Source organism: Macaca fascicularis, chromosome 7 (assembly GCF_037993035.2).
Source record: "Macaca fascicularis isolate 582-1 chromosome 7, T2T-MFA8v1.1".
Classification (NCBI taxonomy): Eukaryota; Metazoa; Chordata; class Mammalia; order Primates; family Cercopithecidae; genus Macaca; species Macaca fascicularis.
Window position 1 is genome coordinate 56089410 of NC_088381.1, and position 25937 is coordinate 56115346.

A 25937-nucleotide genomic window follows, 5' to 3' on the forward strand; every position below is an offset into this window, starting at 1 on the left:
TTTAATGTTTTAAAGCAAAAAGCCAGCACCCCACCCCCCTCCAGGAGTAGGCAGGCCCCGCCCCTCTCCCCAAGTGGGCGGGGACAGCAGTTGTGTGGGCAGCTTTCCTTGTGATGCCACAGGTTCCTCTGGGCACACTGCTCCCTGGCCACGCCTCCTTTCCCTTTCATCTTTCTCATTGACCAATGGGCTTGGAGAATTAAGGCCACGCCCCCATTCTGCATTCTAGTGGGGCCCTGGTTACGCCTCCTCTGGCTCAGTCACACAGCCGCCTGGTAGGTGACTGGAGGTGTTCGCTGATGTGGCGCCAACCCTGCCTCCCTCCCCACCCCATGATGTTAGAAGAGACTCGACAAAGTCAATTGGCAGCAGCCAAGAAAAAGGTAAGACACAACAGGTCATGGCCCCCCAACCTAGCCAGAGATACCCTCCAATGACAAGACCACTGCCAGAGTACATACCACTCCTGAGGCACACTGGGCTGGGCCCCCTAACCCTGGCACCTCTGGGCTCCCCCCACCAAAGTCTCATCGGTCAGCCCTGCCCCCTCAGCAAGCAGCTCAGCCTCTGCCCTCGCCAGTCACTCCATGGTGACTTTTGGGAAGTGACTCCTGGGGCTCCCTGCTCTATACTCACCCCTCACGTCCTGCTGCCACAAACCCAACCTCCCTGGGTTCTTTGGGTTCAGCTGTCGGAGGACCTGGGTCCCCCAGCCCCAGCCCCCCACCATCGCGTCATCCCCGGGTGACTTTGGGCTGGTGACTCCTGGGGTTTCCTGCTGCAGACTGTACTCTCCCCTCCTGCTGACCCAAGCCTGACCTCCCTGGGCTCTTTGGACTGGCATCTCCAAGGACCTAGGCACCAGCCCTACGTCCCACTCCCCCATTATGGGTCAGCAACTCAGCCATTGCACTGATGTGGTTCCCCCCACCCCCAGGAGGAGTGGAATGTAGTGATGTCACAGTCCCCCTAGGAACTGTCATTACTGCTGCAAGACTGGACTTTCATCTTACAACCCAGTGCCCTAAGCATTCTCGCCCCATTTCTGGTTCCTCTGGTCACAGCACAAATTTCCACCTGGAAGGGGAATGGGGACTATGGGACTTATGAGCAACAGGTTTCAGGTCGCCTTACTCCCTTTGCATAGACATTGACTTTGTGAAAAGCCTACACTTCCCCTGTGAGATTAAACGTTGACAGTATCTCTGGGTGGCAATGGGAGAATGGGTTTGGTTTGGTTTTCTCCCAGCCTTCTACTCTCCAGAGAGACTTTAACATATTTTTCTGAGTTCTCCACCTCATATTCTAATTCTCCACAGCTCTGGGACCAGACTGCCCTTCAGTCAGTGGTCTCTGAAGTGAGATTTGCTTATCTTCTGTGGAATAGATCTTGGGAAACTGAACTTGACAGCTTGAATCTTCCTCATATTATCTCAACTTGGGGTACTTTGAGTGCCACAGGATAAATGTGGGAGATCTTTCTGAAGCATCAGTTTCCCTTGATTCTCTTGAGAGAGAAAAAACGTTAATGTGCTTAGGGATGACAGTCACATATGTTTCTAAGAGTATACCAGACTTCTCTCTGAAATGAGACTTGGGTTGTCCTCTTTCTGATAAATTCCCAGATTTAACAAAAATGCTGCCTTCTGCCATGAGGACACATGCATATAAAAGTCTGAGAGGTCCTGGTGCACTTCTTCAGACTTACAGACATGTAAGGATGTGTGACTCCAAACCACACAGTGTGCAGTTCCTGCCTACTTAATGTTTAGTTTTCTACCTCTGGCTCTGATTTTGGTCTCTGCCAGCTGCTGATTCATGGCAAAACCCCAGAGCTTGGAGTCAGAAGACTGAATTTAAGTCCTATTATTGCCCACCCTCCCTTTTTTTTAGCCATAATATCCATCCCTCTCAATCAGTAAGTGATTGTGAAAACACCTTGTACAGTTGTTGGTGGCATTAAGTCAGATGGTGTATAAGAGTATTTTGAAAAACTGTAAAGGGGGATGTAGCTGTAGGGGCTGGTAGTTCTCATGAGTATTACTGCTTTTCTTTCCCACAGCTAAAAGAATATCAGCAAAGGAACAGCCATGGTGTTCCAGCAGGAGTGAAGACAAAAAAGAAGAAAACTGGCAGTAGCCCTGAGACAACCACTTCTGGTGGTTGCCACTCACCTGGGGATGTGAGTCTTGGCTGGCCAGGCTCCTGGGGACAGGGGGCCCAAGGGGGCAGTAGAGAGTAATTGTTAAGATTGCTGGGTACTGGTTAAGAATTCTGGGTTTGAATCCTGCCTCTCCATTGGCTAGGGATCTGATTTATGGCAAGTTGCTAGAGTTCTTTGGGCCTCTCTTTTCACATCTGTAAAATAGGGGTAGTGTTGTTTGATTTTCATTTCTGAAGTTTAAATGATATTCCATATTGTTGTTGTTTTTATGTTAATCCCTAGTACATGTCCTGCTGTGAACACCCAGCATACCCAGGAAATGGCCATTGCTCTTTGATTTTCCTGCTCTTTGATTTTCCTGATCCCTAGTCTCAAGGTGGACCTGGGCCAATGAGTACAGCCACTTGCTATCAAGCTGTCCCTTTAGGAGTCACAGAAGGGGGCTCAGGGTGTGGTGAGGAGAGCCCCAGGCACTAGGAGTAAGAGAGGATCTAACTTGCCACCAGCTTGCTGGGTGACCACAGAAAAATCACTTCTTACCCTGAGCCTCAGTTTTCTCCATTGTAAGATGACACTGGATAAGATCAGTGTCTTTCAAACTTGTTTTTTAGCTGGAGCCCCCTTAGTTCAAGTGAACCCTTAATCAGGAGTCTGGTTTTTTAATAGAGGTGGAGGTCTGGAGCTCTACCAGATTCATCGTCCACGTCCTGGGCCTGAGGAGAGGGGTCCAGTGAGCATATTAAGAGCTGCGTTGGTCAGGTGACTCCACCCTATGACTGCATCGCTCAGGGAACTTTTCCATCTATTTGTTCCTGCCCCTGGCAAGGCAGCAGGTGGCCATTTGGAAGAATGGCACAGGCCATGGTTTCAATCTCCTCTGCTCCCTCAGCATTTTATTTTCCTGAAACCACATCTTCCTCCTACCCTGACTTTTTTGTTTCTCTCTAAGCCACTTCTGTCTTTCTCCCCCTGCCCTTGTTTTTCCCTTGTCCCCTCCTATAGATTCAGGACATTCTGAAGGTGATGGTGTCCAACCTTACCCATTCCAGTGGGGTAGCGCTCCCCCATTGCAGAAGTGGAAGGTGAGGCAGTGTGGAGACCTCTCTCTGGCTTGCTTCCAGCTGTGCATGCCCCTGAGGCTTCTCTGGTTTGGGAGATACTTTGCCTCTGCCTTGTTTTATGTTGCTGCCATTAACCTTCATCCTGTTTATGTCTGCTTCTTCACCTGCTTGATTGATTGGGTTTTTTCCTTCCCCGCATCTTTTATCATCTTGGAAATGGTGAGACCTTAAATTTTAAAAGTAACTTGGGAATAACATACAGAGCAGGCATGTGCGCTTTGGGGATTTTTTTTTTTTTTTTTTTTTTTTTGAGACAGAGTCTCACTGTGTTACCCAGACTGGAGTGCAGTGGTGCGATCTCAGCTCACTACAACATCTGCCTCCCAGGTTCAAGTGATTCTCTTGCCTTAGCCTCCTTAGTAACCTGGATTACAGGCACCTGTCACCACACCCGGCTAATCTTTGGATTTTTATTAGAGACGCAGTGAAACCATGTCGGCCATGCTGGTCTTGAACTCCTGACCTCCAGTGATCCACCCACCTCAGCCTCCCAAAGTGCTGGGACTACATTCGTGAGCCACTGTGCCTGGCCCCTTTGCTATTTTTATACTTTCTCTATATCCATAACTGTTTCCCTGTGTTTTTTTTTTTTTTTTTAAATTTCTCTTTTTTATTACTCCTGCATCATCTGCTACCCTGAAGGACCTGGAGGTAAGAGGCCCTGAGCCAAGGTGCAGTGACCCTGCAGGCCAGCCCTCCAACCTCCTCTCACAGTGGGGGCTGGGTGCCCCTCTGCCAGCTGAGACAGCCCACACACACCCCAGCCCTAATGATTGTTCTCTCTACCTCTTCCCATAATCCTCTCCAACTCCTCCTCTCTGCATGCACCTCAGAGCCGAAACCAAGAACTGGAAGTAGCCCTGGACTCAAGCTCCACAACAATCAATCAACTCTATGAAAACATAGAATCACTGGTAAGAGTCCAGTGGGGTCCTGTGATTCCACACTGCCAATCCTGGGCTTTAGTTTCCCCTTGGGGCTCTGAAGAAAGGGGCTGGGGCCCCTGGTGCCAATGGCAAATGGGGAGCTGGAGCACCCAGGCCTCACCTGGAGGGACCCCAGAGCAAGGAGCATGCAGCATGGATCTTCTGTCACTGCCCCCTTTGCCGACTCTCTCTTCTCCAGACACCCCTGCTCGGGTCCTTGCCACACACGCCCTGGGGTTGTCACCTCTCCGGGAAGCACTAGCCTGATGGTTTGTCAGGGTCCCTGTATTTCTGCCATGACTCAGTCCCTAATTTGCTCTTTGAGTCTGGACAAGCCACCTCTCCTCCTTGCGCTGGTGTTTCCGAAGGAGGTAGAGCAGTGAAGGTCTCGGTTAGCTCTGAGAGTCTGAGATTTAAAGGCCCTTAGAATGGAAACCTGAGGGCCAAGGGCTCCTGTCTGTCCTTTTCCATTCTATATCTGCTGTGAAGAATTGTACCTGGCTCGTACGTGCTCAGTAAATGTTTGTTGAATGAACGCACCTTTCTCAATCACAAGCTGGCAGGAGGGTGGGCCTTTCTCACATTCCGTCCCTAGAGGTTTATGTTACTGTCCTTTGGAGAGAATCCAGATTCAGACTGTGAGTTCTGTGGCTGTGGGCAAAACCAACAAAGACCCAAATCCTCTGTCCTTGCGAGCTTGAGGACAGTTGACCAGTTCATGTTGCCATTGGGTCTGAGAACGTTGTCTTTAAAATTCATTCCTGGCACCTGTCTACCACTTCCTGGGGGATAGAGTTGAGGGGGCCACCCTCAGTCACCTGAATTTGACTCTCCCCACAGAAACAACAGAAGAAACAAGTGGAACATCAGCTGGAAGAAGTAACGTGATTTCTTTGTTTGCTCACAACATGACTGCTGGGTTTGGGGGGCACTCAGATGTAGAGGCGCCAGTCTCGTCTCACCCACTCCCAACCTGGGGAAGAAGGCTCACCCCTCAGATTCCACCACATCCCCACAGGGTCCCTGATAACCTGGTCCCATGGGTGGGCCTGTGCTGGGGCATTGGTGGCATTCTGGGGGCATGTCTCTTGCTGTGCCATCTCTGCCTCCCCCGGGTAAGAGCTCTGTCTTCCTCTTCCTATAGGAAAAGAAAGCAAACAATGACATAAACAAAGCACAGATGGAGCAGTTAGAGGTGAGTGGAGGGTGGGGAGTTTTCTCCTGTCTTCCGGAGAATGTTTCTTTCCTTCTCTTTCAGCACTTGCTTGGCTTTTCTCCCAAACATTCCATTTCAGACAATCAACATCCTCATGCTGGAAAAGGCAGACTTGAAGACCACCCTTTACCATACTAAACGTGCCGCCAGACACTTCGAAGGTGGGAATCTGGGCACCCCATCATCCTTCAACCTGGCACTTTGACAGGTCTTCAGGGGAAGTCCTTTGGGCCCCATCTCAACCTCTGTCATTACAGAAGAGTCCAAGGATCTGGCCGGCCGCCTTCAATACTCTTTACAGCGTATTCAAGAATTGGAGCGGGCTCTCTCTGCTGTGTCTACACAGCAGCAGGAAGAGGACAGGGTGAGTCCAACCAACTGCCCCATCCCCTGGCAGCCCGGCTTCCCAGATGGAGGAGAGAGTGTAAAGGTCCCTTCTGGAGGATGCAGTGTCCTGCCCAGAAGGCAGCATGCTCATTTCTAGCTGCTATTGTGTGTGGTTGTTAGAGACAGCCTGGGGCTGAGTCAGCTGCTGTGGGTGAGTTGAGGGGCACTGTGGGGAGTGAGCACTGCACACACAGCTTGAAGGCCAAGTGCCTGCCCTGCCCTTACCTGGCTGTGGCCTTGGCCAAAGCCTAGGTGGTGTATTGGGTACTTGTACTGTGAAGGTACAGAACAGTACATTTAGTACTTCACAATTTCTGTAGAAAGAGGAAAGGCGTGTGTGTGTGTATGTGTGTGTGCGTGTACTATGATAATATACATAAAACATGTCTGCAAGTGTTCATAAAAAACTCAGGAGAGAGTAACAGGGCGGCTGGGAGACACTTCCATGGTGTACCTTCTGAGTTTGGGAATATGCGAATGTATCATCCTTTCAAAAAGTGAACAAAAGATTAATTTCCCCTTCCTTTCTGTGCCCCTATCCCCAGCAAGGAAAATGGGCTTAGAGAATCGGATAGACCTGGGTGTTCAAATCCCAGCTCTGTCTCAGTGATCTTAGGCAAGCACTTAACCTCGAACACTCCGTGTTTTTCATCTACACAATAGAGGTAATCCCAGTAACTGTCTCATATGGTGGTTGTGAGGATGACATGGGATTGCTAGTATTTTACCTGGTGAAGCACTCCATAAAGATTTAAACAGTGGTATTAATAACAGTAATAACAACAGCAATGTTATCTGATCTCTCTGGGCCTCTGTTAGCCAGTTGTAAGTTCGATCTCTTTCCCTGTCCCTTCCAACTTTACTGAGTTCTTTTAAAAACCAGGCCACGGGCATGGAAATGCTTTGATGTTTACTGATTGAGTTGTACATTGAGCCTAGCCCTAGCCCTTTAAAGGGCACTGCCTGGGCTCCCCACATCGAAACTTCTCACTCTTCACCATCCAGTCCTCGAGCCGCAGTGAAGCAGTCCTCCAGCGGCAGTTACAGCAGACCAGAAAGGAGCGGGCGCTGCTGAACGCACACGTGACACAGGTGAGGCTTTGCAGAGGGAGGGATGTGGAAGGAAGATGATCCCAGCTGACCAGGAGCAGGTGAGGACCAGTGACAGCCCTTCCTCACTCCTGTGGCCATTCTTGCAGGTGACAGAGTCACTTAAACAAGTCCAGCTGGAGAGAGATGAATATGCTCAACATATAAAAGGAGAGAGGGCCCGGTGGCAGGAGAGGATGCGGAAAATGTCGATGGAGGTGAGACCTGACCCTTCAGCCCCCACCTTAGATAGGTCACTGGACCTTTCTGGGCATCTGTAAAATGGGACTAGTACAGCTAGAGGTGGTCATGGGTCTGGGTTTGTGGAGGTGGGGGCCAAGAGGGAGACGGTAGCTTGTCCAGCCACCAGCCCCTCTCTCCAGGGCCCTTTCCCCCTGTGCTTTGGGCAGGCTCACGCATTGAAGGAGGAGAAGAAGCGTGACATACATCGGATACAGGAGCTGGAGAGGAGCTTGTCCGAACTCAAACACCAGATGGGTAAGATGGGGCTGGTGTGACGTGGGAGCAGGACTGGCATCAGAGGGCTGTGGGGTGGCTTAGAGTGCCCCAGGGAGGTGGGTGGATGGAAGGGCTTTGAGGCAGAAGGAAAGAGGTCTGTGCCAGCAGCTGGCAAGTCTTGTCATCTCCATGAGCCTCAGGGTCCCCGTCAGGCAAGAGGAAGGAGTGCCCATTGTCAGCCACCCACAGTGCTCTCTATCTGACATGGCTTGGAAATTGGCTTCCACTGGGTTCGAGGAATCATTAGCAGTGAGGCCAAGTTTGGGAAGCTTGAGAGGAGCTGCATCAAAAGGAGGGCTTTTTCTTTGAGGGGGGGTGGTGGGTGGGGAATCCAGAGGCCCTTATTGTCTGCTTCATTTATCAGCTGAGCCCCCGTCCCCGGTGGACCCAGCAGAGACATCTGAGGTGGAACAGCTACAAGATGAGGCCAAACACCTGAGGAAGGAGGTGGAAAGTCTGGAGGGAAAGCTCCAATCCCAGATGGAAAAAAATCAGGTCTTGACTCTCCTGAGCAAGGAACAAAAGGAGAGACTCCAGGAGCAGAAGGAAAGACTCCAGGAGCAGGAGGAGAGGCTCCGAGAGCAGCAGGAGAGGCTTCAAAAGCAGGAGGAGAGGCTCCAAGAGCAGGAAGAGAGGAGGTTGCGGGAGGAGGAGACACTATGTGAACAAAAGGAGAGGCTTCGGGAGAAGCAGAAGAGGCTGGGGGAGCAGGGTGAGAGGCTGCGAAAGCAGGAGGACAGGCTACGAAAGCAGGAGGAGAGGCTGCGAAAGGAGGAGGAGAGGCTGCAAAAGGAGAAGGAGAGATTACAAAAGCAGGAAGACAGGCTGTGGGAGAAGGAGGAGAGGCTACGAAAACAGGAGGAGAGGCTGCGAATGCAGGAGGAGAGGCTCGCGCTCTCCCAGAAGCACAAGTTCAACAAGCAACTGGCCGAGCCACAGTGCAGCTTTGAGGATCTGGTGGGTTGCCCCACCTGGGCAGCCTGCCCTCATCCCTAGCCCTCCAGGCCTTTGTTTCCCCACCTGTAAAATGGGGCAGTGTAGCCCTCACATGACATGGTATTTCTAAAGGCATCCATGAGCCAGAGCTCATCAGGCCCTGCTCTGATGGCTGTGGGGAAGAGGGGATAATTTTTCTAACCTACCTCCACCCTTTCCGGTGACATGGGAGGCAGACACCAAGTTCTGGGGTCTCCAGCTGCAGTGGCTGGCCACTGATTGCTTCTCTCTGTCCAGAACAACAAGAACAAAAGCACACTGCAGTTGGAACAGCAAGTAAAGTAGCTGCAGGAGAAGCTGAGCAAGGTGAAGGAGATGGTAACCTCTGCCCCATCCAAGAAGGGCTGGGAGGCAGGCACCAGCCTCTGGGGATGGGAGGTGCCAGGCCAAAGGCAGCTCCAGCTGTGGGGCAGGTGACCCCAGCACCTTCCAGGGCAGCTCCATGACTGTTTCTTTCTTCCTACCCTCTGAATTTTAGAGGTGGGTAGCCCTGGGCTCCTCCCAGGTCTGGACATCATCTTCCCAGCTAGAGGAATGGATTCCCCCAATCATAGGGGTGGAGACAGTGGTATAAGAGGGTCCTTATGCCGGGCACAGTGGCTCCTGCCTGTAATCCCAGCACTTTGGGATGCTGAGGCAGGAGAATCACTTGAAGTCAGGAGTTTGAGACCAGCCTGACCAACATGGCGAAACCTCATCTCTATTAAAATTATAACAACAACAAAAAATTAGCCCAGCAAGGTGGCACATGCCTGTAATCCCATCTACTCAGGAGACTTGAGCCTGGGAGGTGGAGGTTACAGTGAGCTGAGATTGCACCACTGCACTCCAGTATGGGCCACATGGTGACACTCTGTCTGAAAACAAAAGAAAAAAGCCTCCTTAGATTCAAACTGGATTCCGGCCTTGGTTCCACTGGTCACCATTCAACTACTTTTCATCTCTAAGTCTCTGTTTCTTTGACTTCAAAAGGAAGTTAGCATTTTTCTTATGGAGGTGCCTGGGATTAAATGAGAGAACACATGGAAAGCATTAGGCATGGAGCACACTTAGCAGATGGTGATTGGCTCCCTCAGCTTTTCCACCAGTCTGTGGCCTACAGTTTAAATGGTGGGAAGAAGGACAGGAGATTTGAGGCTGGGGAAGGAGGCATGGGGTTCTAGGCAAGGGGGGATGTCTCTTAGGCCTGGAGCAAGGGGCCAGGGTCCCGGGCAGGTGACAGAGCCCCACTGTGCCCTCGCTACCCTATTAATGGGCCCAGAATCTGGAAGCCAACCACATGACCTCATGCCCAGGGTCTTCCTGCAGATACAGCTGAAGAGTCAAGAGTCTCAGAGTCTGCAGCAGCAGCAGTGAGACTAGTACCGGGGTCACCTGCAGCAGTACGTGCTCACCTATTAGCAGCTGACCTCTGAGAAGCAGGCGCCGCACAGGCAGTTACTGCTGCAGACCCAGCTCATGGACCAGCTGCAGCAGCAGGAAGCTCAGGGCAAAGTGGTGGCTGAGATGGCCTGCCAAAAGTTACAGGAGACCCAGGAGAGGGAGTCGCTGAGGACAGGGCCCCGAGGGGGACGACCTGGCAACCTCTGTGCCTTCTCACTCTTTTTTCCATTCCCTTAGGAGTGCCTAGAAGCTGCCAGCCAGCAGAACCAACAGCTGGAGACCCAGCTGAGTCTCATGGCTCTCCCTGGACAAGGTACAGGAGACCACTCAGAGGAAGAGGAGAGAGCCCCAGGAGGAAGGGGGGGCTGTTAGCAGCATAGGATTGAGGGATTGGAAGAGACCTTTAGAACAGCTGGTTGTTATGCCAACCGGGTGTCTGCACTAAGTTCGGCATCAATATGATGACCTCCTGGGAGCAGGGGGCCCCCAGGTTGCCTAAGGATGAGTGAACTGGCCCAGATCAGAAAGGGAGCAGGTCAGAACTCCCACACCAACCGCTAGTGTGACTGTGCCTGGGCAATATAGAAGATCTTGGATCTTATAGGAAAACTAAAGAACAGCAGCTCATTCCCCTCTGGGGAGGGGCTGGCTCAGGGTTACACAGTGAGGGTGGGGACAGAGGTGGGCACACAGTACTTCCCTTGTTGGGTTTTCTGAGGACCCCTCTGGCCACCTCCCCACAGGAGATGGAGGAGGACATCTGAACAGTGAGGAGGGGAGGGTGCCTCGGCCTATGCCGAGTGTCCCAGAGGACATGGAGAGCCAGGAGGCCACGGTGAGTCTGACTTTCCCTGCCCCCACTTTGCCACCTTCCTCTGTGGTCCCTCCCAGACCCCCTTATGCTCTTGCTTTCCCCGCCTTCTGATTTCTCTGGACATTCACCCCTTCCGGGAGCCAGTGGTCAGACACCATTTCACCTGTGACCAACAGGTGCACTCTCTGAGGCCCCAAGGGAAGGGGCTGTGCTCCACCTCCCTGCCCCATTTGTTCTGTGTATGCCCCTACAAGAATACTCACCTCTTGCCTTCAAGTGGCATTTTTCAACTCCGCTGGAGCCAGTTCCCAGGAGGAGCAGGCACGGCTATGTGGGCAATGGAAGGTGTGAAGGCTGTGCTGCCTGCCCCTGGCTCACCTGGTGGCCTCGGCCTGGAAGGAGCCAGAGGAGAGGCCCCAGCCCCAGGGACTGGGGGTGAGTTTGTGTGTGGGGAGAGCTACCGGGCCCTGTAGGAGGCCATGGAGAAGGTGAAGGTGAGTGAGTCCTGGCATGAGCCAAGAAAAGTGGGGGTTGGGCAGGACAGGTCACACCCATGATGTGACCCTATTATTTTGGCTCCAGAGTGGCTTTATGGACCTCCCGAGGGAGAAGGTGGATGGGAAGCAGCAGGTGGAGAAACTAGAGCTTGGATTCTTCCAGCTCTCTGGAGCAACAGATGGCATGAGTAAGCAGGAGGCCAGGGCACGGGCACGGGGAGCTGCAGGGCCTTCAGAGGGGCCCCAGTGTCTGAGCCATGTCCCCTCACAGGAGAGCACATCACGGTATATGAGAGCCAGGGGGCAGAGCCAAACACTCAGCACAAGGAGGAGGAAGCCAGCAGGCTGGCCCAGAAGGAGGAAGAGATGAAGGTAGAGGGTGTGCAACATCTCTGCGGGGTTGGGGTGAGGGTGGGTGCTGGCGCCGGCTCAGGCATGGTAACTGAGCACCCCTCCCTTCAGGTGAAGCTACTGGAGCTGCAAGATATGGTGTTGCCGGTTGTGGGCGACCACGAGGGGCATGACAAATTCCTCCCTCCTGCCCAGAACCTTCTTGATGAGCCCGCTCCAGGGGCCCCAGCCCCCCAGGAACTTGGGGCTGAGGAGGAGCAGGGTGGTGAGTAGAGCCCTCAGGCGGGGTGGGCAGGCCGGAGCAGGGGAGGCTCGCAGTGTACTCAGAGCCCCGCCTCCCTCTCTCTGAAGATTTTCAGGACAGCGTGGAGCCTGCACCGGGACAGGCCAGGGAGGGTTCTCCCCGTGACAACCCCACTGCACTGAAGATCCTGCAGCTGCTTCCTGTAACGCAGGACACCCAGGAGCACCCAGGCTTGGCCACCAAACCCTGCGTGCCATTCTTTTACCGGGCAGCCGAGAACAGAGAGATAAACATCATCATCATCTGAGAGCTGGTCAAGAAATTTAAAATCAACAACCAAAATTATGGGGTTAATCCCCTACACAATTCATCTACTTCATTGGAATGTTAGAGCCACTCATGTTTATTTATGTTTCTAATTTACAGTTTAATTTTATTTATAAAAAGTTAAGGGAGAGGGATCTTTCCCTGATGTTCACTCTGGCATCCGTTAGCATTTTTGTTTTTAATTGATAATTGTAGATCATCAGCTCACATATCGAGTTTGCCCTTACATGGTGGGAGTTCAAACACACAAAGACCCACTATTTGCACAAAACTATTCTTACTGGTTTGGAATAGGCTGCCCTGCTTTTTAAATGTTATTGCAGCATGTATATTCATTACAGAATTCAGATAAAATTTGCTTATGTTCTGTTATTATGTTTGATTGAATCCTAATCACAGTGAGCTCTTCATTAGCTCAACATGTGGTTTGCCCTCAAGTGCACACTGTTTCTTACTTTGTAACATGCCACTGTGAGTACTGACATTTAGAGTTGTTTAAAGGCCAAGAACTGGAAACAGCCTTTCCCCTATTTTCTGTGTATTGGGGATGGGAGTGATAACATTTTGGGGAGCTTTTTAAATCTCACAGAAGAGGAAAGTGGTCTGCTCTGGCAGGTGTGCGCAGGATAGAGTGTGTTTCATTTGTTCTGGTGCCAGGAATGAGCGCGGTTCTATGGTAGTTCCCTTAGGATTTGTACGTGCTCTGGGCTCATGAAGATATTTCAGCATGAGCTGCAGCAGTTGGACTCTTTCTCAATGACCTAAAAAGGGATTTTTTCCTAGGAATGAAAGGCTCCCATCATTGACTGTGGATGCGGAAAACCTTTTCTAGCTTAGAGCATTTATATCTACAATACATTTTAAAGTCACAGTTCATGTTACCTGTTTTAATCACATGACTACATGTCCCAGTACACAAAAGGGCACTGCTTGGCATTCTTCTTAATGTATTTAGTAAAGATCATAAGAAACCCTTTCAGAGTTTAAATGTCCCTGGAACAGGCATACAGGCTCTAGTCAAGAATGAATTCGAGTGAAGGAAAGCTGTGTGACACCTGGCATTCCTCTATGTTCACGGAGCTTCTTTGAGGCTAGAAGACTGATTTTACCATCTAGACCTCTCTGGCTAATACCTATTCTTCAGCCACATTGGTTAATCTGACATAGGAATTTACTTCTTTTCCTTGAATGGAAAACACTTTAAAAATAATAACAACCATTTTTATAAACTAATATATGTGACAGTACTTAGTTGAAACAAAAAGCAGTTTTAGTGGACAGTGTTATACTGCATTTGAAAATCAAGGTAAAGTTTGTGCAACTTAAAATATTTACAAACTGCAATGCAATCTACTGTTGGTGAATGTCACAGTATTGTGAGTAAAAGTATCTATACAATCACAGAGTTATATTTCCTCACAAAGTTCTTTACGAAGAGTGAAATATGTTTTTATACCTCTCGGTTTCAGTTAGAGGCATATTTTGTGCCATATTTATGTTATGTGTCTATACAGGATGAATGAATTATTTCAGTCATACATTGTCTAAATCATAACTTCATGATGCTTGGGAAAGAATCAACAGTTAAAACTTCATGAAGTTCTAATGTCTGTGTCCCCAAATACGTCACAGTGTTAGGATATAGGGGGAGTTGTATGCGCACACCCTGGGGAATGAAACTCTAGTTATTACTAGACCATCTCCATTTTTAGCATTTGGCATCCTCATGATACTTTTCTAAATATGACATTAATAGGAGAGCAATAATATGATTTTACAGATGAAATAACAGATTTGCCTGCATTCACTGAACGAGTACAAATATTGGTCCTTCAACTGACTCTTCCAAATTGTATGAATTTATCAGGGTATTGGATAAACCCAGTTTCAGAATGATAAAGAAAAACTGTCAGACCAAATAATGTGGCTAATTAACAGTGGTACGATTTCTAACCTGAGGGTTTAAGATGCACAGACAACCAGACCCTTCGCCACCTTAACCAGGGCTGAGTCCTTACATTCCTGGATGGTGATGTTTATTATTTAAGAGCCAGAGGCTGGTGGATTTGGTTTGTTTGGAGGAGGCCTGATGGCCTCCCTACTCTCACCAAAGCAACTTTTCCCTCAGGGGGGCTCCCATCTACTTATTGGGAGAGGCAGCTGAGGCAGGACAGTGGGGCTAAGTGTAGAGCAGGTGAGGGCACGGGCTGCTGGGGTGGCCCCCCTTCCCCAGTGTACATATAGTATCTGTGTAACATTTTGTATATTCCAGGGGTTAGGGTCACCCCCTGTATTGTACCTCATGGAGGTTGGAGCTGGTATATGGGGAGGAGGTTCTAATCATTATTTATGGCTGGGAGACTTATTTATTGATAGCACAGGACAGAGGAAGGAGGTGGGGATGGGTTGTGGCTCCCTGGTGATATGACTCCTGTTTATTTTGCTTTTCATTATGGAATAAATGGATTTAGCCATACTGCTCAGCCTGGTGGGTTCCCGTTTCCCTCACTGGGTGCTGGAGTTTGTGCCACTGAACGAGGAGCCCCAGAGTGTCTGAGCATGTCCAGCTTGGCTGTTGGGGACCTTCCAGGCCTGTTACCTGTATGCTGATTGGTGACACCTGATGGATTTCACAGGGACAGGGGAGGTGGGTGGGCTCGCCAGGCGGAGCTCAGCTGGGCCAACAGGCACTGTGGTCCCCTTGGCTGAATGGCACAGTTGACCCCTAGGAGCAACAGGCCAAAGTGCCTGAGCCCACTGGCCAGCGGTAGTGCTTCAGCGGGGGCCAGGGACCCTGCCCTCAGTCACATGCTAGCAGCTATGATGGTACCTGGGAGGGAGGGAAGGGGGCTGTGTGTCCCTGCCTGGCCTGTGAGGTGTGTTGTGTGATGACCACGTGTATGGGACTCTCAAGATTTTATCCCAGATCACCACTGGATTGACGACAGATAGAGGAGGTGGGACCCTGACTATCACCCCTGCTCTGCAGTGGATTCGGCTCTCGGCACTCTCAGGCTGGGAGCTGGATGCCCGGCCCTGGCAGCATGACTCAGACTGCATGACAGGTATAGCGTGCCCAGGATGATGTTCCTAGGCCTCTGACCGCCTCAGTATCCAGCCCCACATACAGTCCCCTCCAAGTTCCCAGCCCCTGGACCATAAACCATGAGCTCTCTGCCCTCTCTAATGACTCCAGAGAGCACCCGCATCTGCCAGCTTGTGAATGGAGCCTGTTCCAAGAGCCCACAGGCTCAGCCATGGAGGCTGGGGTGCTTTGGGGCTGTGGGGGCCAGCCCTGGTACCTGCATCCAGCTGGGATGCTCTGCACCTGCATCCAGGAGTCGTCCATGGGCCCCCGTGGGCATGTTGTCGGTGGTTGTGTTGATGTCACTGATGATGATGGGCACCTCCCTCAGCACGTGGTGCATGCGCAGCATCTCGTTGCACCGCTGTGCCTGCTCTGCCGACTCCTCCATCAGCATGTCCTTTTCTCCACGTGAGTGCAGGTTGGTCAGCAGATCCGAGAAGATGAACTCCTTGATCTTAGAGTGGGCAAAGAGGGAAGGAAGTTGGGACCTGATGCCTGTGCCACCCCGGCCACCCCGCCACGCCCTGCTGGGACTGTGCACTGGGCTTGGAGCCCCAAGTGTGGCTTTTCAGATGTAGCTTTTACACCACTTAGACTCGAAGACCCACTTCCACACTGCCTTTTTTCACTCAGATGGGGACACTGAGGCCCAGAAGAAAAGTAACCTGTCCAAGGTCACAGATCTGAGAGGGGAGCCAGGACCTATCATGGCACCAGGACACCTGTCTACTCAGTTTTTAATTTTTGGATATAGGATCTCACTCTGCTGCCAGGTTGGAATACAGTGGGCGAGATCACTGCTCACTGCAGCCTCAACCTCCTGGGCTCAAAGTGATCCTCCAATGTTAGCCTGTTGAATAGCTAGGACTACAGGCACATGCCACCACCAGGCCCAGCTATCTTTTAAATTTTTTTGTAGAGACCAGGTCTCACTATGTTGCCCAGGCTGGTCTCAAACTCCTGAGCTCAAGTGATCCTTCTGCCTTGGCCTCCCAAAGTACTGGGATTACAGGCGTGGGCCACTGTGCCCTGTCCCACGTTCTAGTTCTATGGGACAGCTCTGGTCTTGACCGTGCCCCTCTCCCTGGACCTGGTCCCATAGGGCTGGCTGGCATCTCTTCCAAGCCAACATGGCCACCTGCATCCCCAGTGCCACAGGAGCCCCCTGCCCCCATGAGGCGGTGCATGCACATTGTTGATCCTGAGGTGCATGGTGGTCTTGGGCATGAGACCAACCATGAGGTCCCACATGGTCTTGTTGACAATGGCCACATAGGAGTCCACCAGGCTCTGGGTGATCTCCATTTGCTGCTCCAACTGTGGGTCCATGGAGTGCATGAAGCTCTCAGAGACCTTCTCCTCGGCCTTGCTGGCCTGTTATAGAGAACACAAGGGCATCAGGGGGGCCAGGCCATGCAGTCAGGCTCCAGGCATCCCCAGCATCTCAGCCCCTCCAAGGGTACCTGGAACATTGAGGCACAGGGAGAAGCAACTGGCCAGAACACACACCCAGCTCCCCACACTCTAGAGGGTTTCAAGTCTCTGCCTCTCAGGACCCCAGGCCCCCCGCTATTCAGTCTTGTCTTAGTTCTGACTCTAGTACCCAGAATTTGCCTCCATTTCCCAATCCAAAAATTAGGAAAGAACATCTCCAGGTCCCTTGCTTGAAGACCTGGCCAGAGCTGGTGCCAGGCTGCAGACCCCTGGCAGGAGGTGAGAAGGGCATACTCACTTTCCCCTTGTCTTGGGAGTCCCACGCGCCAACATTGCCACCACCGCTGCCACCTGGGAGCACAGCCAAAGTAGACACACTCACAGCAAAAGGGGAAGGGTTGAGTGAACCTGGGACACTGCACCCCAATTTTAATGTGTTGATCAATTCAATTTGCTAATATTTTGTGGAGGATTTTTGCATCAATATTCATCAGTGATATTGGCCTGTAGTTCTCTGTTTTGGATGTATCTTTGGTTTTGGTATCAGGGTAATGCTGGCCTTGTAGAATGAGTTTGGAATGGTTGGGTAAGGTCTCTAGTTTTGGAATAGTTTGGGTAAGGTTGGTATGAGTTCTTCTTTAAATGTTTGGTAGAATTCAGCAGTGAAGCATCAGGTCCCAGACTTTTCTTTCCTGGGAGACTTTTTATTACTCCTCGATCTCATTATTTCTTATTGGTCTGTTCAGGTTTTGGATTTCATCATGGTTCAATCTTGGTAGGCTGGATGTGTCTAGAAATGTATCCATTTTTAGTAGGTTTTCCTATTTCTTTGCATACAGTTGCTTATAATAGCCACTAGTGATCCTGCGAATTTTTGCGGTATCAGTTGTAATGTTTCCTTTTTCCTCTTTGATTTTATTCACTTGGGTCTTCTTTTTTTCTTAGTCTTAGTTAGGCTAAAAGTTTGTCAATATTGTTTATCTTTTCCAAAAACCAACTTTTCATTTCATTGATGCTTTTGATTGTTTTCTTCATTTCAATTCCATTTATTTCTTCTCTGATCTTTATTGTATCTCTTCTACTAATTTTGGGTTTGCTTTGCTCTTCCTTTTCTATTTCTTTAAGATGCATTGTTAGGTTGTTTATTTGATGCTTTTCTACTTTTTAAAAGTAGGTGTTTATAGCCATAAAGTTCCTCTTAGTACTGCTTCTGTCGTATGCCATAGGTTCTGGCATGTTGTGTTTCCATTATCATTTAAGAAACGTTTCAACTTCCTTCTTAATTTCTTCGCTGTCCCACTGGTCATTCCAGAGCATATTATTTCATCTCCATGTGTTTGTATAGTTTCCAACATTTCTCTTGTTACTAACTTCTAGTTTTATTCCACTGTTATCAGAGAAGATGTTTGATATTATTTCATTTTTTTCTAATGTTTTAAGATGTGTCGCATGACCTAAGATATAGTCTATCCTTGAGAAGGATCCATGTGCTGAGGAAAAAAAATGTGTATTCTGTAGCCCAAGGGAGAAGACACCCATCCCCACTCTGCTGCAACACACAGCGCTCCGCTCAGGGATGGGGCAGTGCTGTGCTGTTGTTACACAAGGGGCTCTCTTTTGGGGAGGGAACAGAGTCTGTTCTGTAGTGTTTGCCATTTTCCAAGGTGCAAATATTCTATGGCTGATTTTAAGCTGCCGCCATCTTCTCAGCCTGGGCTTGTTTGTACCCACCCTTGGAAGTCTATCCAAGTATTTGAAAGGATGTGGGTATTGTGATCTAAACTGTATCTTTCTTAGGGGACACTCCAAGCCCAGTTATGCTGTGGTTCTTGCAGACTCATAGAGGACCTGCCTTGGTGGTCTTGGATAAGATCTGGAGGAATTTTCTGAGCTACCAAGCAGTAGAGACTCTTATTCTTTACCTGTAATTTCTCTCCAAAAAGCAGTCTGTCTGTCTGTCTGTCTGTCTGTCTGTCTGTCTCTCTCTCTCTCTCTCTCTCTTCCTACCTCCCTCGCTTTCTCTCTCTGCCAAGCCACTTGGAGCTGGAGGTGGGCTAACACAACATCCCCATGGCCACCACCACTGGGACTGCACTGGGTCAGACCTAAAGCCAGCAAAGCACTGGGTCTCACTCAAGGCCCACTGTCAACACTACCTGGCTATCGCCTATGTTCACTCGAGGCCCTGGGGCTCTACAGCCAGCAGGTGGCAAGGCCAGCCAGGCTTGTGTCTTTCCCTCCAAGGCAATGAGTTTCCTCAGGCCCTGGTGGGTCCAGAGATGTTGTCTGGAAGCCAGAGACTGGAGTCAAAAACCTTAGAAATTTACCTGGTGCTTTATTCTGAGGTGGCTGAGCTGACACTGAAACCATGAGACAAAGTCCTTCCCACTCTGCCTTTCTCTTTCCACAGGCAGAGAAGCCTCACCCTGTGGCCACCACCACAGGCCCACAGGGAGTGCTGCCAGGCTACTGCTGATGTTTACTTAGGGCTCAAGGGCTCTTAAGTCACTTGTGGTGAATGCTTCCAGGCCTGGGACTCACCCTTCAGGGCAGTGGGCTTCCCTCTGGCCCAAGACAGGCCCAGAAATGTCATCTAAGAGCCAAGGCCTAAAGTCAGTGACCACAAGAGCCCATTTGGTGCTCTCTACCCCATTGTGGCCAGGCAGGCACCTAAGCTGCAAAACAACTGTACCTTTCCCTCTGCTTTTCTCAAGCAAAAGAAACCTCTCACCACAGCCACTGTAGCTGGGAATGTGCTGGGTCTCAGCTGAAGCCAGCCACCTCACAGGGGGAATGATTGGTGGAGACTGTTATACAGCCACCTTGCTCTGCCCCTCCTCCCTCACTGAACTTTACCTCCTAAGAGCCCTGTTTCCAAATACAATCACATAGGGGGTTAGGGCTCCAAGAATGAATTTTGGGGAAGAACAATTCAGCCTATAGCATTTGGACTTGGGGAGAAGGGAGGGAAAGAACATGCACAGGAAGGTCACAGTGTAAGCAACAGTATGGAAGTGGGAAAGTTCAGCTCATGGATAGAAAAAATTGATCCAAGTTGGCAGGGCCCACAGGGAGATGTGGTGGGGTGGTGAGAGGTGGGCTGGTGAGAGGTGGGCCACATCAGAAAGAACCTTGAATGTCAGGCTGAGGTGGGAGGCATTTCCTGTTGTGTAGAAGGTGCCAAGAGGTGGTGGGGAGGGTAACATGATGAAAGGATATTTAGGAGGATGGATCTGGCATCAGTGATGGGTGGGGGTAAGGAGTGAACAAAGCTGGAGGCCAGGAAACTGGACACATAGCCCAGAGTTCAGACTTAGGCTGTTCAAAGGCAATTTCCACACTGAATTCCAATGTGGATCTAAGCATGCAGGGGATAGATAATTTAAAAAAGCAAAACCATTCCCTTCCCATTACCACACAGTTTCCCAGCTGAGCTCATCACCAGAGTCCTGCAAATCAGACAGTCTACCTGCCCCAAACTCTGTCCATAGAAGCTGTGACCCAGAGGGAGCCCTTGTCCATCTGTAGCCCAGGGACACTGCAGCCTGAGCAGGGCTGCACCTGTTCCCTCCCAGGAGCCTCATCTCTGTCTAGCCCGGCTTTGGCTTCAAATGCCCTCAGCTTTGGCTTCAAAATCTGTTGAGTCAGATTCATGACAGCTCTGGCCTTCTTTGGTTTAGGGATTTTAAAATAGTTTTTTCAAGCAGGCAGTAGATCAACTCTGCTTGCTTACCTCTAAGAACTGGCTACAACCCACAGAAATCTGTTATACTCATAGTTATGGCTTGATTACACTGAAAGGATACAGATTAAAATCAGCCAGGGGAAGAAAGGCCTAGGTCTGGGTCCAGGAGGGCATCAGGCATGGACTGTCCATTATCCCTTCCCCATGCAGTCAGAGTGTATTACCCTCCCGGCTTCTCTATGTGCCAATACACACGGAGTATTCCCAGCCAATGAGGATCCTTCAAGCCTCAGTGTTCAGGGTTTTTACCGAAACTTCATCACAGAGGCATGCTGGATTGTCCATGTGGATCCTCTCAGTTTTCAGTTTCCAGTCTTTCCAGAAGTGACCTAAAGCCCATACTCTAAATCACATAGTCACTTTTCCTGGCCTGGCTAGTCCCCACCCTAAATCTCATTGTTAGACCATCCATCATGAGCCAGATCCCCAGGCAAAGATATTCCTATCAGGTATTACGTGTTGATGGTTACCTCCCAGGAGTCTAGGACAAAGGCCAGACCTCTTTTTGGTCAAGGTTAATGTTTTTTTTCCTTTTTTACTATACAACATGCCATAATCCTGTTACTTTTTCTGTTTTGTCTTCAAAATAACCCTAATTGGTGGGTAAGGATGTTTATTATTATAAACAAGATCTCAAGAGGGAAGACGCTTGGGCAACATTGCACAGTTGATCCTGGACTCATAGTACAAGACTCTTTCCACTCTGAGAGCCCCGAGCCCTGAGAAGAAGATGGAAACAAGGTGTGTATGTGTGTGTGTGCATGTGTGGGTTTGTGTGTGTAAATGTATTTCTAATGAATGTGTGTGGATATGTGTATGTCTCTGTGTGTGTATACATGTGGATGTCTGTGTGTCTATATGCATGTTTGTGTGTGTGTGTGTACAGTGGTGCACACCTGTAATGCCAGCTACTCAGGAGGCAGACAGGGGAGGATCACTTGAACCCAGGAATTTGAGAGAGAGAATATTTCAATGATCTTTCTCTTGCAGTTAGAAGACAAAACCTGGGGCTGGGCATAAAGAGACAAAGCACAACATAAAGAGGCAGAGAAATGTCTAATAAAAACAAGTGACCAATAATTAATTAGTTCATCTATAAAGAAATATAGCATTTTAGCAGCAGATTAAAACTAGAAGATAATCTTCTCTAGAACCCTGATAATCTTTGTGTGAAAACTCTTGGGCACATATGTTAATTGCCAAAACTCACAGGGTCCTGTGCAACAGAATTGGAGAGTAAAACCATCTTTTTAAAACCCACTATGCTACAAGCAGCATTCAACTCTTTCTCAATTAAGACTTCGCAAACCTATCTCCAGCTTCCAGATGGTGAGGGAAAGTGTGATGAGATTTTATGATAAATTGTGCCTGTCTCTGAGCCCATTTCCTCCTGTTGAAGAGGAAGAAAATGAGGCAAGCACATTACAACTCTGCTGACAAAGGTCACAAGCTAAGCAAATAATTATTATTTAAAACCAGAGAGTCCTATAATTTATTTACAAATTCCACACGTTCTGTATTAGATTTTCCAGTTCAATTTACTTGTATTCTTTGAAAGAAATTTATAAGATTCAAATTATTCAGAAAATGCTCCCAAGTGAAGAAAAGATTTAACCATACGAAGTATCATGCTACCTAATATGGTGTGGTGGTGAAGTGTGCAGGCTCTAAAGCCAGAAAACACAGGTTCAAGTCCTGGCTCTACTACCTTGGGAAAGTTACATGGTCTTGCTGTGCCTCCATTTTCCCATCTAAAATGTGGGAATGACAATAATGGTGTCTATTTCAGAGTTGTCTTGAGGAAAATAATACATGTGAAGCATTTTGAACAGAAGTTACTGCTATATAAGTGTTTGCTATAGTTATTTTAACATTTCAGATTATAAATATCTACCCTGTTATTCAGATAACAAGAGTCCCTAAGCTGATAACATGATGAAGAACTTTTGGGTTTCTTAATTTCCATCAGTTTTGTGAGGGAAAAAATACCACATGAAGAAGAGCAACTGAAGCAGGCATGAGAAGGAAGCTTGGCTTAAGATTGGGGAGCTTGGATTTATTAGGCTTTTGTCTTCTAAAAATGTCCTAAGCTCCATTGATAAGAAGATGTTCAATATCAGTCTAGCTAAAAAGGACCAATAGATCCCACAAGACACTGAGAGACAAAAATAGAAGGGTAATAAATGAAATATGGAAAACTACACAACCAGAAAAATAAACAACTACCAGTACCCAAAACATGGCTAAATCTCACAGGATTATGTTGAATGAAAGAAGCCAGCCACAAACGCGCACATACTGAATGATTCCATTTATATGAAGTTCAAGAACAGGCAAAACTAATCCATGGTGACAGAGGTCAGGATCCTGGTTAACTTTGAGGGGACAGCAACTGAGAAGGGGCAAGCGGGAGCCCTCTGTGCTGATGGGAACATTCTGTATCTTGAGCTGAGTGGTGGTCACATGAATGTGCACATATGTAAATACTATGGAGTTGGCTGGGCGCAGTGACTCACACCTGTAATCTCAGCATTTTGGGAGGCCAAGGCGGGTGGGTCACTTGAGGTCAGGAGTTCAAGAATAGCTCGGCCAACATGGTGAAACCCCATCTCTACCACAACACAAAAATTAGCTAGGTGTGGTGGCATGCGCCTGTAATCCCAGCTACTCGGGAGGCTGAGGCAGGAGAATTGCTTGAATCCAGGAGGTGGAGTTTTCACTGAGCCAAGATTGCGCCACTGCACTCCAGTCTGGGCAACAGAGAGAGACTCCATCTCAAAAACAAAAAAAAGTATGGAGTTGTAGCTTAAGGTACATGCACCTCACTGTATGTGAGATACTGTCTTAGTCCATTTGTGCTTGCTGTAACAAAATATATGAGACTGGGTAATGGGTAAAGAATAAAAATGTATTTCTCACAGTTCTGGTGGCTGGGAAGTCCAAGATCAAAGTGCCAGCAGGTTTGTAGTCTAGTGAGGGCTGCTCTCTGCTTCCAAGACGGCACCTTGAACACTGTATCCTAACATGATGGAAAAGACAGAAAAACAAAAGAAGAAAACAGAGCTACGTAGCTCCCTCAACCCCTTTCATAAGGTCACTAATCCCACTCATGAGGGGGCTCCTCCCTCACAACTTAGTCATCTCCTAAAGATTCCAACTCTTAATACTATCACATTGGGGTTTAAGTTCTGACATGAATTTTGGAAGAGACACAACCCTTCCAACCATAGCAAATATACTTTACTATAAAGAAAAAAAGGAAAATCTTGTCTCCAAACATAATATTTTAAGAGTTTACATATTTACAGCCCAATTTTCCACATGCTTACATACATATTTATGACCACTAGAGTCATTCTTAGCTGAGAAAAGTTTCAGTAAATTAAATTTGTTTCTCACATTATCTATTAATACCTTATTCAGATAAAACCAAATTTCTAACCTAGATTTTAGGTTAAGACAGAAACCCATAGTCATTCGTTGCAATGTGAGAATGACAGAGCGAGAGATATTAACTAGCAGGATCCAACTATTTTATTTTTAATAAATTTAAGAGCACAATTCTCCACTAATGACTCCCCCAGACAAATCATTACTTGGATAGCAAAGAATCAACTAAAAATGGAAGTGAGAACAGTTAGAGTCCTTTTTGCAATGGATGGATGTTTATGAGATTATTAAGTGAAGAGGGTTCAGAAACAAGGGGATAAATGGCATGCTAATTTGGGGTTGAATGGAGTAATCTTGGAAATATAAGAATCGTGCTTAATGGGACTTGTCTACTTGCAATTCAATAATCCAACATGTGTAAATTCAGACAATGGACATGAACACTCAGAACAAAATTACAGAAATAGAGCTGGGTGCGGTGGCTCACACATGTAATCCCAGCACTTTGGGAGGCTGAGGTGGGCAGATCACCTGAGGTCAGGAGTTTCTGATGAGCCTGGCCAAAGTGGTGAAACCCCATCTCTGCTAAAAATACAAAAATTAGGCCAGGCGTGGTGGCTCACGCCTGTAATCGCAGCACTTTGGGTGCGGAGGCTGGCGAATCACCCGAGGTCAAGAGTTTGAGACCAGCCTGGCCAACATGGTGAAACCCTGTCTCTACTAAAAATACAAAAAGTAGCCGGGCATAGTGGCAGGCGCCTGTAGTCCCAGCTACTCGGGAGGCTGAGGCAGGAGAATTGCTCGAACCCAGGAGGCGGAGGTTGTAGTGAGTCAAGATTGTGCCACTGGACTCCAGCCTGGGCGACAAAAGTGAGACTCGGTCTCAAAAAAAAAAAAAAAAAAAATTAGCCAGGCGTGGTGATAGGCGCCTATAGTGCCAGCTACTTGGGAGGCTGAGGAAGGAGAACCACTGGAACCCAGCAGGCGGAGGTTGCAGTGAGCTGAGATTGCGCCACTGCACTGTAGCCTGAGCGACAGAGCCAGACTCTGTCTTAAAAAAAAAAAAAAAAAAAAAAAAAAAAAAAATTACAGGAATAAATTTAGCAAAGAGGCACCAAAGTTAAGATAAGGGCCACTGTTTCACGTCTGACATCTTTAATGCTTGAGTCGTGGGAATGGCAAGCCAGGGACAGAATCTTCTGACCGGAAGCTAAAACCAGCCTTTGGGGTGGGTTCAGAGAGACTGTTCAGACTCAAGATGCGAAAGCGGAGGTTGCCTGGTGACAGTATCCCGAAGGCAAGGGCATTTTCAAAGACAGTGGTACTTGGAGAAAGAGAATGCTGTGTGTTTAAAAAGAAAAACAATTAAAAGAATGGAAACAAGGAAGAAAAAGTGACCGGAGGGTAAGGTGACCATATGTTCTGGTTTGCCAGGTACAGTTAAAGTTACGTCTGCTGTCCTGGTGCAATTATTATAGTGCCCCTTTCACCCTCCGAAGTGTCTGGATTTGTTTGGATGATAAAGCATATGATCACCCTACCAAAGAGAGGATATTAGCCAGAAGACCAGTGTGTCTATTCTAAACGGTGTGGACTCATCCGCACCACCTCTGCCTCGCCCTACCCCGCGCTACCCGAGTCTCCAGGAAGGCTGGAGCGGAACCCTCGGCTCCCGCGCTGCTCTGGTGCCACCTGCAGGTTATATCGCGGAACTGCTTCTCCCCACTCCGAATCTGGACAGCCTTGGACTTGGCTAAAAGACCTTCAGGTGCTATTCCCATCTCTGTCTTTCTGCTAACACTTTAGGATAGTGAGGAAGCAAGAGAGGTTAAGCTTACTAAGCTCCTACTGTGTACTGGGCACAGAGTGGGCACTTTTCAGAGTGGGCACTTTTCTCTCCAGCCTCGTTATTGATGGGAAATAGGTGATTATACAACTATGAGACAGAATCAGAGTGGGCTAGCGACGTGCTCACAGTATCTCAGCTGAACCTGGAACCCAGGGGTCTTTGACTCTAAAGCTAAAGCTCTTTTTGGGTCTCCAGCTTGAGCAATAGTTGCAAAATACAAAGGGCACCATGAAAATCCAATATCGATCCATATAAGACTGTATTGCAAACAGAAATAAGATTGTATTGCAAACAGAAACATGGAGTGTCTTCATGGGGGTGATGGCAAGGGGGGAGATTATCTCAATTCTATGTACCTGGGAACTCTCCAAGGAAAATGAATGAAGCATGACTGAGT

At 48.7% G+C, this 25937-nt stretch overlaps 1 protein-coding gene and 1 pseudogene across 1 annotated transcript; one reads left to right on the plus strand and one right to left on the minus strand.

Annotated features, from left to right (window-relative positions):
- Positions 1-134: 134 nt before the first annotated feature.
- On the plus strand, positions 135-12648 carry LOC135971860 (golgin subfamily A member 6C-like). Its single transcript, XM_073996499.1, is given in 19 exon segments — positions 135-383; positions 2063-2182; positions 4119-4199; positions 5052-5090; positions 5356-5406; positions 5507-5588; positions 5685-5791; positions 6820-6906; positions 7014-7121; positions 7314-7401; positions 7787-7994; positions 8058-8379; positions 8656-8724; positions 10039-10114; positions 10545-10636; positions 11198-11300; positions 11384-11484; positions 11575-11728; positions 11815-12648. Coding segments are annotated over 19 exon segments (2172 nt in total). The 5' UTR covers positions 135-299; the 3' UTR covers positions 12015-12648.
- LOC135971569 (uncharacterized) lies at positions 5915-6792 on the minus strand (annotated as a pseudogene).
- Positions 12649-25937: the final 13289 nt, after the last annotated feature.